This window comes from Idiotropiscis lumnitzeri, chromosome 12 (assembly GCF_059441095.1).
Source record: "Idiotropiscis lumnitzeri isolate Australia: NSW breed Sydney's pygmy pipehorse chromosome 12, RoL_Ilum_1.0, whole genome shotgun sequence".
Lineage (NCBI taxonomy): Eukaryota > Metazoa > Chordata > Actinopteri > Syngnathiformes > Syngnathidae > Idiotropiscis > Idiotropiscis lumnitzeri.
Window position 1 is genome coordinate 15163401 of NC_142402.1, and position 17499 is coordinate 15180899.

At 40.6% G+C, this 17499-nt stretch overlaps 1 protein-coding gene across 2 annotated transcripts in view; it reads left to right on the forward strand.

Moving 5' to 3' along the window:
* The first annotated feature begins 156 nt into the window (after positions 1–156).
* The window catches only part of LOC148326111 (guanine nucleotide-binding protein G(olf) subunit alpha), a 41606-nt gene continuing 24263 nt past the window's right edge, over positions 157–17499 (forward strand). The window contains exons 1-4 of one of the 2 annotated variants that reach the window (XM_088312099.1): positions 157–971; positions 8930–9002; positions 11036–11090; positions 12878–12997. In XM_088312099.1, coding sequence (XP_088168225.1) covers positions 479–971; positions 8930–9002; positions 11036–11090; positions 12878–12997 — 741 coding nt within the window. In that variant the 5' untranslated portion in view covers positions 157–478. Of the gene's footprint in view, positions 972–7730; positions 8726–8929; positions 9003–11035; positions 11091–12877; positions 12998–17499 lie in introns of those variants that run through there. The other variant, XM_088312100.1, reaches the window with a different exon arrangement.

Consider the following 17499-nt stretch of genomic DNA (forward strand, 5'->3'; position numbering starts at 1 on the left):
AATTTTGGGGGATAAAGTCGTAATATAAAAAACAAAACAATTTCTTTGTGTGCGTAAATCTGTCGTCCCGAATTCCAATACTGTAATGCCGCCCACAAACGCGCACCTCAAATTGCGTTTTGCGTCCTTGACGTCCACTTTACGGTAAACGCTGGTGTGTCCCCGCAGTGTCCACGGACACGATCAGGTGATCCGAGAGGAGCTAATAGCGAGCCCACCGGAGGAGTGGTACGCGCACACACATTAACCAGGGGGGCCTCGAAGGCACGATGTCATGTAGCGAATGTCGGCGCCCACCAGGTGCTCCTCGTTTCCGTCTCGACTCTGGAGCGACAGTTTAGCGACGGACGGACGTACCGACGGACTTAACGGTCGTGTGTGTGCGCGCGCGTGTGTGTGTGTGACGATGGCTCGCTAGGGCCGCTGGCGCAGATTCTCCCTTTATGAGCGATCCCCTTTGGCACATAGCTCGTTCAGCATGGGGCTGTGCTACAGTCTGCGGCCGCGGCTCTTCGGCGACCTGAGCGGCTCCATCTCCAACGCCGCCTCGGACTCGGAGCCGCATCCGGACGCGGCGGCCGCCTCCTCCGCCGCCGCCGTTTCCGCGCCGACCCGCGCCCAGGGTGCTCGCCCCGCAGAGGACGGCGGCGGTGGATGCGAGCCCGGCCGGCAGCACGGCTCGGCCGGGGACGGCGTGCTCATTCAGAACGGAGGTGGCGGCGGCAAAGGGACGTCGTCGTCCGCGCCGGCGGTGGCGACGGCAACGGCTGCGGCCAAGGAGCGAGGAGGACGTCGCCTGCAGCTGCCGCTCAAAAGCAACAGTAGCGGCAACAAGCAGAAAAACTGGGACAAGCTCCTCATGGAGGAGAAGGAGGCCGAGAAGGAGGCGAGGAAAGTCAGCAAGAGCATCGACCGGGCCCTCAAGGAGCTCAAGCGGGAATACAAGCAGACGCACCGGCTACTGCTTCTCGGTAAGACCCCGCCTCCTCCTTCACCACCTTCGCCTCCGCTTCTTTCCGTTGTGTGACAGCGGCAGGCAACGTGGCCTGCAGCCGGATGATAGTACTGCTCTACCGGGGAGGCCTCGTGCCAAACGCGGGCTGTCATCCGCGTGGACGCTGGGCCTCGCACTTGCAGTATATTCAAATTACATAATATCTCACTGGAATATACAGTCGTGGAATACAAGTGAGACTGAGAGATACTGTCGTCAAATAATTGTGTAGTCTAATATTTTGACTATCAGCAGTCTTGTTTTAACACTCGGTAGTATAACTTTAGTCATGCATGCAAAATGGCATCATAATCTTCAAAACTTTTATCGTAATGGCATAGTTGCCTGTCATATTTGCAGAAAACATGTGGTGACATGCAATTTTTAGCAAGCACATAGCTGTTTTTTTAAATGGTTTTGTAACAGCAAGTTAAAAATTACATATGCAGTAATGCTTTGAGGCTAAAGATAGAACAACTTAATCCTCCACCGAAAAACTGCATCATTGTCTCAAAACCGTACAACTTGTCATATCATTAGTCTAATGTTCACTATCACTAATATTTTCTCATTTATTTACTTTTTACATTTTGCGCCCCCCCCAACTCTTCTCTGTGATTCTAAATAATTTAATTTCTAGATTGTTGCATAACAGTGTACTTATGGACATTAAAGCAAAAATAAATAAATATAGATCAACTACATAATTTGTTGACATGAATACAATTGAGTGCCACCGCCATCTACTGTAGTGGATGTGCAATTACGTGTCATTCCAGTATAACGATATCACAATTTAATCCTCAAACTTGTTATCCTCGCAATGTTACAACAAACTCTCCAAATATTTTGCCTTTTTTTTCTTCTCATGAAATATTTTTCATAGTTGCCTTTGTCATTTCAGCGTTTTGGGGAAAAAACAAACAAACTTTTTTAAAAGCGTATTGGTACTTTACTTAATATAGTCATGTATTTAGTAACATGAATTAAGGGTTAGGTTCAGCAATGGCTGATTTTGTTGTTTTTTTTAAACATCAGCTATGAATTACAATGCATGTTAAAATACATTTTGCGTAAGCTTTTAGAGGTCAAACTTAAAAAAAAAAATTAAAACATCAAAAACCTAATATGCAAAAAAAAAACAGTGAAGACATTCTTGAAATCAGCATAAAAAATTCCCATAAGAACCATCTCTGATTCTAATTTACTGCAGACCACTGTTGTTAGTCACGCTCACACTCTAGATGACCAACTGCGTCATGTCCGCATACATGAGCGTCACGTGTGTGTATTGCATCAATTTCACAGCTAACATTTTTACTCAATTCACATCACTTGTGTGAAAATAGGAATTGAATGGTGTTAATGCCTGTAAATGTGTGGCCCCGCCCAAACATAACTACCATGCGTACACCTAGATGGCACGGGATTAAAAAGGAAGAATGAATTTTTTTCAAGCGGAAAGTCATTTTTTACAAGTAGTCATACAAGATTAAAGTCATTTTTTTTATTACAAGCTAAAAACTGTGACATTATGATAAAAAAGCCAATGTGAAGAAAGTTATATTTCGACAAGTGAATGAAAAAAATACTATTTCATTCCTTTTATTTTAGAAAAGCTGCTATTATTCTCACCAAATAGGTTTCTTATTGTTAGCCTAATAGCATAACTGCCAAAATCAATAATTTAAAAAGAACATGCTTGCTCATTTTTTTCTTGGCCCAAAAATAAGGTGGGAGGATTTGTTTTATATGGCCCCATATGTGGGTGTACGTCTTTTAAAATAGGACATAATAATATATATATAATATTATAGATATAATTTATTTTGTTTTATTTTTCTGACCCACTAGCCGAGGTGCTTCTAAAATTGTGACTTTTTTTTAACGTTGCCTTTTATTGTCACAAGAACTTTCCTCCGAATATTACTTGGACCTCCAATTTAATTGTCATAAATTGATATTATTTTCTTTTATACTAAAAATGTTCCATAAGCATCAGGATTTATTCTATAGTGTATTCTCACGATTGGGACTTCTCTCTTGACAAAATGTGACCTAACTCTCAAAAGAAATTCATTATGAATTTTGTAAAAAAAAAAAAAAAAAAAGAAAATTGATCATTTTTTTTAATTTTATTTTTTGAATGAAAAAATACAATGTGCACAATTACCGAAATACTTTTTGCTCAAAATATTGCCATTAAATTGTGCGTTGATTGTCTTGAATTGAGACTTTTTTTGCTGCCAAAATATCATGAAAGCCATGACACGGTTTGTGAAATTGCATCATTTTTTTTTAGTGGTTGTGTTCTTTTGTGGTGAACAGACGATGGAAACAGGAAGTGGCTTTTATGTCTCGGACAGGAATCACTTTATTGTTCCTCCTGTGGGCTGGGTCGGTGCACGGCCTGTGATAATGAATCGTCTTCTCGCTGTTAGCACTTAGCATTAGCGTTGTTGACATGAATGGAATTGTGGTGAACTAGTGGTGTAACAAAAAAAAATTGTTCATCGGTTTTGATTTAAATGATGCGAGTGCATCAAAGCGAACCTAATTGAATTGTTCCACTTTAAAATATATCAAGATACGTATGGCATTTTCTTTTATTGGAGAGAGAGGCACACCTCTATAGTGAACCCTTCTGTTTCCTTGCTTTCTTAGGAACAGCAGTAATAAAGTTGTCAGGTCAATTTGACCTGAGGCTCTTTAATGATCCAGTGCATGTTTAAACTTTTTGAATGTTTATATGTCAGGATATATGTTGAAACATGCTGAAACAGATTCATTCATTTTTTTGTCCTGACACAAACAACTCAATTTTTTGGGGAACCCGGCATCGGATTTTTTTTTTTTTTTTTTAATTCTTGGCGGGATATAATCAGATTGATGTAGCCATTAGAACCACACTCGTCATTTCAACAGCGTGTCATTATTGGGAAATCTTGTTGCTACTGTGAGCAGTATTTTTATTGTCTGTCTGCATGTGTTGCTGCAGTAGTGGTGTTCAGTCTGCTATGTAACTTGTTAACGCCCAAAGCCATAGATTCTAGTTAGCGTTAGCATTAAGCTAGTAGACTGAAAGGCTAAGCTAGTTTTTTTTTTTTTTTTTTTTTTCATACAAAATGTTTGATTATCGGTTTCACATTCAGTTTGGCTGTAAACATCAGCTGGGAATAGGCTCTTAACCGCTTGCAACCGCTGTTTTTGAAGGATTGTTTGATAAAAGTATCTCCCAAACTGCTGCGGCTTGTTGTGAAGTGAGCACTCAAAATAAATTAAAGCAAAAAATATTTATATATGTATCATTGTGCCAATCTCCCACATTTCAAAAACATGCTCGTTTGAATCACTGAAAACTAAATTAATAAGTGTGAATGTGAGTGTGAATACTTGTTTGTCATTATCTGCCTCCCCCGCGCAACAACTGGCGACCGGTTCAAGGTGTATCCCACCAAAGTCATCTGGGATAGGCTCCAGCTCGCACATGACCCTTCGTACCGAACTCTTAACACATTTCTGAAAGCATGAGGGTTAAAGGGAACAATCCGGGAAGGACGCTGGACTGTGTGACTACCGTTTTTATCTTTATGGCTTTATTGTGTACTTGCACTGTGCAACTAATCAACCTTGCTTTTTTTTTTTTTTTTTTTAAAGCTTTTACAATCTAGGTTATCAAATGACCGGGCAGCAGTTGCAGACGAGAAGCAGCTCTCCCACCGTGCGATATTGTGGGATTGCATAACTTCACATGATGTCATCGACAAGACGCTCTCGCCTTATAGGTCACGTCAAATGAAACATGGGGCCAAATTAAAAAGGAACTTCCACTGTTTGCAGACGTTTATGTCGTTTAATAACCCTCGTGTTATGTTTGCGGGACAAAATGAAATGCAAAGTGGAAGTCAAGAATATATATATATATATATATATGTTTTTTGCAATAATATATGCCCCCAACCAGTCTAAACACGGTAATCTGATGAATATTGGGTTTGTGGAATAAAGATTAAACCGAATAATCTACCAGTTTTTAGCCGTCCAAGGAGGCTGATATTTTATGTCGCCCCCGCCCCCTGATAGTGACTGAAATTGTGCTCACAGACCGTGTAAACCTCACACCCGGACTCGTCCCCAGACCTCACTTAAAGGGGAGGTCAAGTCAAAGATGTTTTTTTCAATAATATTTTCTATGCGGCCCCACTCGTCTTAGCACGGTATTCTGACTAATATTTTTGTGGAATATTAAGTAAGCAGAAAAATTCAGTCGTTTTTATCCATCTGACAGGGCTGCCGTTTTGCCACTTGCCGTCGCCTAAAAATGACATCACAGTTGCGCAGGGCTCAGGTAATGACCCATCACGGCTCAATTTGCAAATATCACAAGACCAGACTCAGAAAACGTCTAATACCACGGACAACATTCTTGAGTTTGTCGACACGACAGCCGTATTAGATGTGAAAAGATAAGATGTATTGTTCACCCGCTTCAGGCCGATACAGCCGTGGAAAAAAATTAACAGACCACCCTTGTTTCTTCATTTTTTCTGTTCATTTTAAATGTCAAGTACAACTAAAAATATATTTGTTTGGATTCAGATATTAATGACCAAAAAACAGCTCATAAGACTGGAAATTAAGATCAGATTTTTTTAAATTTTTTTTTTTAGCTGAAGCCAAAAACTGCAATCCATAAAGTTTCATGTTCTTTCTTGGAAAATGGGAGTTGGGGGGGGGGTGGTAGGAGGGTAGGACATTGACAGCGCAATGGCTGACTATGCAGTCAGCCTGCAAGCCTCCAATCCGACTTTTATCACAATTGTATGTCCGTAAAACATACAGAAATGTACGTGCGAAAGTATCGACACGTGATAATCATTCCTTCAAAATTATAGATTGAAACTCGCAATATTTTGGACGATAGTCACGTCTAACATGTACCTGTGGTCAAATTATTTTCAATGTTTTTAGGTGTACTATCAGTGTGTTATTTTTAAATAATTGGTTGAAACACAATTTGAAAAGCAATGCCTGATTTCCATGTGTTAGTATGCATGATTTTTTTTAAAAATATATTTTTACTTTTGTCAAGTTATTTTTGTGACCATTCTTTCATTAAAAAAGCGGCACCAACAATTTTGTCCACATGTGTATGCGAAAACTAACTACAAAAAACATGCCAACAATAAATATTAAATAAAAAAACCCATATATGAGATTTTTTTTTTAACTTAAATAGACTGACCCACTGACTAAAAACTTTTCAACAATACAATAATAAAACGTAGAGTGGTGGAAGAAAATATTGTATTCATAGTAATTAAAACCCTAAAACGTGTCTTTTAATTAATAATAATGGAATTTTCTTTTTTCTTTTTAAATTACGTCCTGTAGATGGCGTCTTCCTGGACGAATTTCTTTTTGGGGGGGGTCACCCTGTATTCTATCCGCATTCAGACAAATACTTTATTTCGCACAACACAAGGCATCCATCTTATTCTCCCGTCATGCACTTATGACACATGTAACATGTTTTATTGTTTCCAACTCTTTGTTCTGGGACAATTTGGCTTGTTCAGATTTATTATCCAGCCATGCATTTTCTGCACCACTTTCCCTATTCGAAAAAATAAATGAAGGTTGGGAAACATTATTTATTATATACAGAACGGTTAGGCTATTCCCCATGTGTTACATTCACTCTTCTATGGTTATTTATCACAATTTCCTTCTTTGTCATTACTGGAACTGCACACTAAAAAGTCAAAGAAAAAGCACAACACATTTTAAGGCTCCGGATACTCAGTAAGCTGTAGTTTTGTATGAATTTAGAGGTGCCGTTAAATTCATTTTGTGGGGGCATCAAACAAATTAATCCTTTTGCGCAATGCTCATAGTTACATTCTCGCGAGATTCGCCAACATTACACGTGATGGTGGTTGCAACTCCGAACTGTGCACTACCACATTTTACCACTCGGGGGTAGTGTGGGACAGCGTCACCTGGTCACTTCGATGCTAAAGGGTTGGGACTGGGGGAGCGTTTTTGTGCGTGCGTTTGTCCATTTTGCACTATGTTAACTTTTTTCTGCATATGAAATAGACTATTACTATTGTGACTGCATTGCCCCCATCATACCTAGCAGCTAATAATAATTAATTTCGATGCACAATAATAAATAATAATATTTTAGTTATACAAGGCAAGCAATTGTGCACGAGAGGAAAAAAAACAAGGGCTAAAATCCTCCACTCGAAAAAATCACTAACAGACCACGCAATAGAAAAGAAAAAAGGCAACGGAAGCGGGGGGGGGGGAATGAGAAAAGAGTAGCACAACCGCAAAATGACAATGATTGATGAAAGTTACGATTTCATTGTAATTCTACTAGTCGTGATTATTTTTTTTTATCGTACGGACAAAAGATGCCTCATCAAACTTGACATAAACCTTTTGTAAATAGCTCAAGAGACAGACCAGTTAGATATATAATATAATATAATGTATTTTATTATTTGATTATTTTCATTTTAAAGGTACAGATTTATTCATGTTGTGATTCGTTTTCATAATTGGAAAATATATATCATTACAACAACAATTAACGAAGAAATTTAATTTTTCATCACGATTTATACAGCTGCTGATGCGTGTGGTCGGTGCTCACGGGTCGCCATCTTTGTAGTTTTTAATCACAGCAGAGGGCGGGCGTAACGTTCTGGAGAAAAAGCCAGAGGCGTTCATGGATTACCATGACTGTCGTTTTTTACATGTAGCTGACCGCGTGTCGTTGGTTTTTACTGGGAGGCGAGGTGCGTTCATGGACCACCGCTATGGTGCTTTTTGAAGGCAGCGGAGAATGGTAAATCCCGCTGCTAGTGCTCGTTGCTAGTTCAGGTCAAGGCCGCCGAGCTGTAGACCCATCCCCTCTTGTCAGGCAGCGGTAAGAGGCGTCCAGGTTTCCACCCCTCCGCCGACTGGTTTGACAGCAAGCAGAGCAAGGGACTAAATCGGGGAATGGCTCCTGTCGCTTCGGACTCGCAGGTTTTAGAAGCGCCGCGTCGCTGCGGGCTAGTTAAAGTAACGCTTTAGCGTGCGCGATCGTTTTCCACCTCCACGGGCCACGGCTACTTCCTGGTGCCACAGCGAGAGGCAGTGCTGAGTTGAGGAGACACAAATCTTGATAGATAGAGGAGGGAGAGAGAGGGAGAGAAAAAAGAGGGGCCGGAGATAGCAACGTTTGGCTACATTCACGGACATTACAAAGGCCTCCCCTCTCTCTTTTATTTATTTTTAGTTTTTTTCCCAACCACATTTCGCTCTTTCCCTTGCTTTCTCGGCTTCTCAGTCAACTACCAGGCGGATTGGATGACGCTCGGCTGCGGCTAATAGCGGAATCATAACGGGGGACGGATTCCTCCCTTCCCGAGAAGCCTCTCGAGAGATTGGTTTCTTTTTCCCCCTTTTTAAAAAAAATTGTTGTTACTAAGAAAAACACGCGATCATTCCGACACCCTTTTGAAAGAAAATCCCTGGCGTTGTATTTTCTTTTTGTCGGCGAAGGAAGGGCTTTTTTTCGGGGGCGACGGAAGATGGGTTGTTTGGGCAACAGCAAGACTGAAGACCAACGCATCGACGAGAAGGCTCAGCGAGAGGCGAATAAAAAGATCGAGAAACAGTTGCAGAAGGAACGACAAGCGTACAAAGCCACGCACAGGCTCTTATTACTCGGTAAGACTCGGCTAGGATGATGAAATGTAAGCTAGTAAACCCCCGCTACCCCATTTTGCTCCTCGTTTATTAGCCTACACGTCTATGACAGCAGTGCCTTGCTAACATGTCATGGGAGGGAGAAGGGGGGGGGGTTTGATGCAAGGCTACCTTCCAAAATGTCCACCCCCCACCTCTAATGTGTATTTATGTGTTTTTTCAAAGGTGCTGGGGAATCCGGAAAGAGCACCATAGTGAAGCAGATGAAGATTCTCCACGTCAATGGCTTCAATGCAGAGTAAGTGTTCATGAGCCACACGTACATGAATGGATGGATGGATGGGTGGATAGATGAGGCTCGTTTTCATGACCCATCATCACCCACCAGCCCGGGGAGGCCATACCATGCGACGCGCCAGCCCAGCGGTTCTTCCTTCCCCAGGCACTGCAGCGCCTGTTGGGCAGTTACATCCCATCTATCCCCTCCCCTCCTCTCCTCCTCTCTCGCTTTCCCTCCTCTTTCTCTCTCTCTCTCTATCTCTGTGCATTTCTCTTACTTCTCACCACGCATGGCGCCGTGCATATGTGAGGATTGGCACGACCATGTCACGCACATGTCAAATTCACTGCTTCCTATTCCTCGGGCAGGGAGGGGGGGGTGAAAGGTTGCCATTGACGCGGGGAAGGGGGGGTTGCCTATCGATAATTTGTTTTTGCTGCGAGGGCCTGGCGCTCGCCATCGATCGGGCCAGCGCTCCGTTTGCAATCGCAAAACAGCAATCGCATCTCGAAACGATAATTACAAACACCCGGAAGTCGGCCGTGATCCGTTTGTTCTGGTTTTGAGTTTGTTTCTCATGGGAATCTGACACATTTGGTCATTTTTAAATATGCTTATTAAATACTACATTTGTAACAATTTTCTTTTAACAAGTTATTTTTTTTCCATTTGTAGAATACTGATAACCTGAAATCACACACAAAAAAGAGTCCCAGACACTCTTGTCATCATAATCATCATCCTTCCTCATCATCCTGTAAAAGTCATGTTTTAAGTCATATTGCCTTGATGTATTTTTGGTTGGTCTATGTTTATCCAATTTTTTTTGCTTGTACTGGTGAAAACATGCAAAGGCGATCACCTGATGGCTTACCATGGACTTTTTAATCATAAACGATTATTTTAAATACAGTACAGTTCACCGTGAAAGTCATATTCCCACCTAAAGTTATTTTTTTTCCTAGTTATATTTTTTCCTACATAATTTTGCTGATACTGATAACCTGAAAACAATGTGGAAAGATCAGCAGATGTGTTTGCCCCAGATACCTTTGTCGTCATAAATAATAATTTTAAATCAGATTTTCACTATTCACTTGTTTTTTTTTTTTTACAAGTTCAATTGTATTTTGTTATAATTGTACTGATATTGCTAACTTAAAAACAATGCAGATGATGCCGTTCCATGCGTATTTGTCATAAACAATACTTTTTAATACTGTGCAGCCTGCGGTTCACAATAAGCAAATTTTTTTCCTAGTTCCATTGTTTTTGTTGTCAGTGTGCTGATAACCTGAAAATGAGGCGTAAAGGAGAACAGCTGATGTCTTTTTGGACTTTTAAATTTGGGACTGTGGTGTCCTGAAAAAATAAATCAATGTCCATTTCACTGTATTATTATAGTTCTGTGCTGTTCTATGCAGTATTTATTTTATTTTATTTTTTTTTTTTTTTTTTCAAGCTCTGATATTTTTTGTACCAGTATAGGTTTTAACAAAGCCACATTTCAGATCACCTCAATGTCATTTAAGGCCTCTCATATACTCAACGTGACCACATTATTGTTTTTAATTCTACATATAGACAAAGCTTTCCAAATAAAAAAACTAAATATCACAGTCTGGCATTTGTTTCATAAAGTATTTAAGGTGGTTGTTTTTAAGAATATTTAAACGTCTTCAAGTATCTGCCTGATAGATGAGTGAGTGCGCGGTTGATTTTTCACTGTGAGTGGAGCTGCCGACCTCCCCTCGAATTCAAACTGGCTCCGTCCTGGCGTCTTGGCGTAGCCTCCAGGAACCAGGAAGTAGCCTGCTTACTCACAAACTCGAAAGATGTCCGCAGAGTTTTGGCGCACAACTAAGCGAACCTCTGCGTCACACCCGTCCGTCACGGGACGGATGACAGGCATCAACAGAAACGGAGGCAAATTGTAATTAAAGTACCTCCACTGACCGCTCCCCCCAATTTTCCATCTTTCGTCCACCCTGACAACCCATCTGACTCGCCTGGCTCTCTAACCTGCTCACTCTCCTTGTCTTCCCATGCAGGGAAAAGAAACAGAAAATCCAGGACATCCGGAAAAACGTCAAGGATGCCATAGTGGTGAGTTTGAGCCCATTTATTACAGCAAGTCCTTGGTTTGCAAAAGTATGAACATGCAACATTTTAAGTTCTGTAAAGGCGTGCAATGGACTGTTTTTCCGTGAGAATACGTGGTCGCGGTTCAAGAAGGCGTTCTCAGTTGCCATTGTGCTTTCTGCTTCTTATTAGATAGTTTTATTTTATTTTTTATCTAAACATTTACTGAAATTATATAAGACTATGCTAGTGACACAGTGCATATTCCGACTGTACAAATTTTAGTTAGGTCACTTCAAAACCCCGGGTTTCACTGTACAGCGTTTGATACGTGTAAAGACAAGCATCTGTCACGTTATACACGTCATGACAGAAGAGAACGTAGAAGGACTTAATGACTAACCTGATTGACAATTTTGTTGCGAGATTGGGAGTCACACACGGTGCGTCAACACGTTTACAAATGATGTAACACTCACAGGCATATATTCTTTGTCCTCTGTGAAAAATCACCAGTATTAATGCAGCTTAATCAGCACTTTTTAAAATTTTTTTATTTATCCACAAATGTATGTGTTAAGTACACTGTGAGCGCACGCCAAAAGTTGCTGCACAGTGTATTGATGGCATGAAATCACGATATGGTAATTCGTTTCGTTACCACTGTAAAATTTTGATTTTTAACAGCTCTTAACTTTCACAGGGGGCATGTTTGATTAAAGAACACAATGCAAATGGCAGGAAATAGATTCAGTAGCATAAACACGTTAAGATTTGATAATGTGTATGCGGATTGATGCTGTATGCAATAGAAATATTTTCAGGATAGGGAAAAGAAAGGAAATCATCTACAATTGTAAAGGAAATATCTAAAAATGTGAAATAGAATAAACAATTTTTTCGAATATAGTTTTCGTAACAGTCACGGCTACGTGTTTGATTAAAAACACAACGCAAACAACAGAAATTTACAGGACAGGTTTACCACCACAGGTAAACCGCTTATTGTACGTTTAATGTTCAAGCGGACTTAAGCAGCACGTAGAAAAATGTTTGGAATGGAGTGTTAGTGCAATATATTGGAAGAAAACCTTTTGTGATGCTTCTCAATATCTTAGTTGTTCGTCTTACGCATGTTGTACATTTTGTTTAAACGGACTTACGCGGAACATAAACAAATGTGTAGAAAAATGTTTGCATTGCACGATGGTTCTGGAATTTTGCAGCCCTGTGTTTGAGTGATTAGACCTATTCAGTACCAGAAACTCAGAATGTTTTGTCATATTTAAACGGATTTAATCGATACGTAACTGACATGTTAGGACAAGTGCGTGATCGGAAGAAAATAATTGGAAAACTTTTCTTTTTTTATGAGCACATCAAGTGTACAAACTGATTCTGTTGCTGCACGTTTGATTAAAACAATGCAAGTTGTCTTTTTAATGTTTCAGAGAAATTGAGCTGTATATGAGAAATACATAATTATTCATCGCAATGATTGTGTCATGTATAGCAAGAATATGCATTAAGCACCACCTCAAAAGAAACTAATACAAAATGTATAATTAATAAATCAATTAAAATGTATATAAAAGTGCAAGGAAAATTCTTAAAATAAAATTGTTAAAAAAATGAATTATATAAAACAAATGTAGTAATAGTAGTTGTAATAGTCCATAATTTTGCAAACTTTCCCAGCGCATTAATTCAAGTAAATGAAATAAAACCGCATTAAACAATTTTTTATCACAAGAGCTAACTCCTCGTTTTATGCTAATTGTGTTTTTTCCTCTCTCTCCCAATCTCCACAGACGATAGTGTCAGCGATGAGCACTTTAATACCCCCTGTCCCGCTAGCCAACCCAGAGGACCAATTCAGGATCGAATACATCAAGAGCATAGCACCTCTCTCTGACTTTGACTACTCACAGGTACGATGCTCCTCGGTTTTCCCCGCACGCAGGTTGAAGATTCAGTTTCACCCTTGTGTACACAAGGTCACGTGTGTGAAAGACCCCCAACCCCCCACCCCTCCTTTTGATGCCGGATGTGCAGCGTGGCAAAGCAGGGCTTCAGATGAGTGCTGATCTTGAGAAAGATCGCTGGGGTTCAAATGTTTCCCTCTTGTTGTTGTTGTTGTTGTTGTTGTTGTTGTTGTCAGAAGCACTTTTGTGGGCGACAGAAACTATTATCCGCTTGCTATATTTGATGGAATTCTTGATTTGCCATACTTGGTCAGCACTTTCGTTGTTGCTCACTACTCGCTGTAAACAGCATTCCCTTTTAGTTTTTACTACCCAGATTTTGCGGAACAGATTGCACAGCTCTACCTCAACGTACGCTGCTACAATATGAATACTTCAAACTTGGCAGCAAAGGCTTGTAGCAATTTTACTGTATGAGTAGGCCTGTCACGATAAATTTGTTGGGACTGTCAGGATAAAAGATTGTATCGTGGATTTTTTTCATGCCATTGATACAATGGTATTAGAGCATAATAATCGTATAATAGCTTTTATTGCAGCATGTAGTTTAATTCTCAAGACTATGGATCACTGACATTCAAATGGCGAACAATAAAGAAAATAGCTTGGATAAAAAAAAAAATCTAAATAAAATAGACTGGACTTCTAGTCACAAAAATTGCACTTAAATATTAACCAATAACATACAACCACATATCTGTACTGGCAGAGTAAAATGAGATGTCTTTTATATCCTTCAGAATGTCCTCTTTCACCTGTGCACATGACTGGAATGGCTGTTTGAGAACTCTTAACACTTTGAGGCAATTTGTACTGCCTATCAAAAGTCTGCAGCGTTGTGTTCAACACTGGTTTCCCAACAGCGTTGAATGGCACGGAATGGTCTTTCGCTGTGGAGTGAGTTACGCTATCTGTGAGGCGTAATAATTGCAAACTGTTGGGACATGGATGGCCCTCCATGTCCTGACAGGTTTTTTTTTTGTTTTTTTAATATGAGCTGGAGAAATTGAGTCGGATGGTTGTTAGTTAATAAGTCTATACTGCTGTGTCGGGCCACTAGTTTCAGGAACAGGATATTGTAATGACAGAAGAAAAAAAACACGACCGCACATGATCGACTGGATAAAGTGCCACGAATCAGGGTTAGCCTCTTCGGCTAGCCCGATCGCTACAAGCCTAAATAAATTCAGACCGGTGGCAGAAGAAGTGCGGAACAGAATAACAAAGACAGCAATGCTAAGTGACGCTTTGTCGGAATATTATTATTTCCAATAATACATGGACAACAACGAGAACTCATTATACTTAAATTCATTGTAGAAGTTTTAAGGCATCGCACACCTACATCAAGATACTTTATGGCACTCTGTCATTATTACTTTCGGAATACTTGTTGACCAATTGTTTTAATTCGTTTCTCTGCCAATCTGTCAAAATGTCTTCACATTAAAATGGTCAGCAGCACCAAAAACTTTGGGCTGTGTCAGCATTAAATGTCGACTCTTTGGGGGAAATCTAATTTACAAGACCAAGTAGAGCTCGGGCTTGCACCCAAAATCAGAGTTCCCTAATCTTGTGTGCGTTAGTAAATATGCTCAGTGTGTGCATTGCTTCACTTGGACCATTCAGAAACTCCGAGCTTTGTTCACATGTGACATTCTGTTAATCAGTGGTTGGTTATTGCACATTTTGTTGCTGGAAATAAGTTTTCCCTCGCTACGTCGCGGTTCACTTGTTGTGGATTCACCCTATCGTGCATTTTAAGTTGTTACCATAACGTTCATGTATTACTGTTTTACCTCGCTATTTTGGCATGTTTTCTTGCTATTTTTCTTTCTAAGGTGTCTGGCGCCTGTGTGCGTGTGTGTGCGCGCACGTTCGGAGAGGCACAGCGCACTGCCCTCTTATTAGTTTCCAAAGGCAGCCTATGTTCTAAACCAATCAGCAGCTCGTGCTTCAATTGTTTCCATCTGGCCTGCCTGGCGCACTGAAGCATTTGGAGCACCTGTACACCGGCACTCTTGTTTTTGGTGCACTCTGAATGAACGAACGGCACTTTTGAACAACGTTCTGTTCGGAAACTCAATGTTATTCAAATGTGCCATTCAGTTCGTCAGTATAGAGCTGGAAAAGCCGGATAGTAAACAGCTGTCTTCACAAATTACGAGCGGAGCGCGCTCAGCCGCAAGACATCGGCAGATAACTGCGTTAAAGTTTTTGTGAACGTTTGTCTTAAAAACAGCTTAACCTTCTATTCCATTTCATCCAATGGTGCAGTCCTAGTGGAGTAATTCACCTTTTAAATAAATCCTTGTATATGTTTTTATTGTGTGAACCAGCGGCAGTGCTTCTTCTTCGTGGTCTAGAATGGTGGGAACCTTGTCGGGGCGGTTTATAACGGCGTAATAGAGGCATAAATCACCCACCTCCAAAAAATAAAAATAAATTATTTAAAGAAGTCATCCTCTACTTCTTGAAAATTAACTTATTACGACTTGGTACGTATCACCCGTGAAAAGTGAGGCAACACTTGTGGCCAAAGGAAGAAGACGCATGCTAAACGAGCGATACATTAGTTGCTGCTACTTTCCTCTTGTTCGTCATCTTTCCATTCCATTTCTTTTTTTCCTTTCTTTTGGTGTTTTGCAACTACTTTTAGTGCATTACCGCCACATTCTGACCGCCTGCCATAACGCACCAAAAGCATTTGCCAACTGCCAAAAGAAAGTCAACACGATTAGAGAGCGGGGGTTTTGGGTCCCCGGACAAACTCTAATTTTAATGTCGGACCCTGTAGTCAATCAATCAGGCATTTCATTAGTTTGTTTGGAGATAAAGATTTCAGGGGAAATTATTTTTGCCGATTGAGTCTCTGTAGCGTCAATGGAACAGTTCACCCCCCAAAAAAAAAAATAAAATAAAGAGTGGAACAGGTGGATCTTACTGTTGCGATAACTAGTTTGCTTTTGTGGACTCCAACTTCCAAAATATTATTAACCCATCTCACCAGTATGTTTGTATGTTTCTCCTTCACGGCGTGTTACCCGCATTTGTGACAGTTCGAAAGCCAAACACCAGCAGCAGACGGCAAAGGCGGCCACCACCATGTTTCTGCTGGCCGCACTCTCAACCTTTGCCTCGTCAGACCATAAAACTTTCCCCCGCGAGCAATTTCCTTTGTTTCACGAGGTCGGCTGCAAACTTGAGCGTTCTTCCTTTGGCTGCTTAAATGTTTTTCTTTTCTCTCTCTAGACAAGGAATCTATGCCTTTATTCCTTGAAGTCCACATGTAGAAGAAAAAAAAAAAAAAGTGAATTATATTGTGTTCTGTTAGGTAAAATTAAATCTTACAATACTTTTGGAAAACTAAAATGGAATATTTACACACCTTTATTTAGTAGGTAGCTTGGGGGAGGCGTATGTTTGCATTTTATGATAAATAATTAAAAATATTGACAGTGTTACATTTTATGTCTATGGACTACTCCGACGCAAAAAAACCCCAAAAAACTACCCCAACGCATTTAGTACACTGAAAATGGAGCATGTTACACTCTAGGAAAGCCCGCGTCAAAACCTTGTGGCCGTTAAACTCGTCGTCAATATTGAGCAAAGACCCGCTCAGGGCTGTGCAACAAGTAAAAAAAAAAAAACGGGTTAGCATTTGTCTTGTGTTTGTTTGCCCCAGAGCTAGAGTTACAGTGTCGTGTGGCAGGTGAGCTTCAACTTCACACTAGCCACGCCCACTGCTCTACTTTGCGTGCGGGTGCAGTTACTCATAGCGCTAGTCGAGCTAATTTTTTGCACCACACCTGTCAAGTGACACAACTACAACGTGGACCATTTTGATACACATTATGGCAATTTCTGCAGAATAAAAAAAAATGGAATAAAATTTCCCCCCCATCCAGTTTTATTGCGGACATACTCATAACGTCTGCATAATAATTTCTCTCGAGTGACAAACCAATATTTATGAATTGTTCTTGTTCATTCTTTATGTAACAATGTGCAGCAAGTTCTCACAAATATCACAGTGTCATCAAAGCAAAGAAACCAAAAATGGGAATGAAGGGATATCTTAATAAAAGGTCTCTAGGTTTCTGGTCTATGCAAATGTAGAGTACATCTCCCATTGGCATGATGACTGAGAGGGGCGGAGCTAGCGCATTTTGTCAAAGCGTGTGCTACTCCATGTTGGCAAATTAGCGACTTTGTTGCTATACTTATCGACTTGACCCCGCAAGCTACTACTTTTCACAAAAGCGACTAGCAGCCATCTGGTGGGCGGCGTGGCTCGGTGGTAGAGCGATCACTGGAGGTTGTGGGTACGATTCCCCCCTGTCATTGTGACCACGTCGACGTAACCTTGAGCAAGACTCCTGATGCTGTGTCATCAGTAGATAGATGCAACATCAGTGTAAAGCGCTTCGAGTGCCTTAATAGGT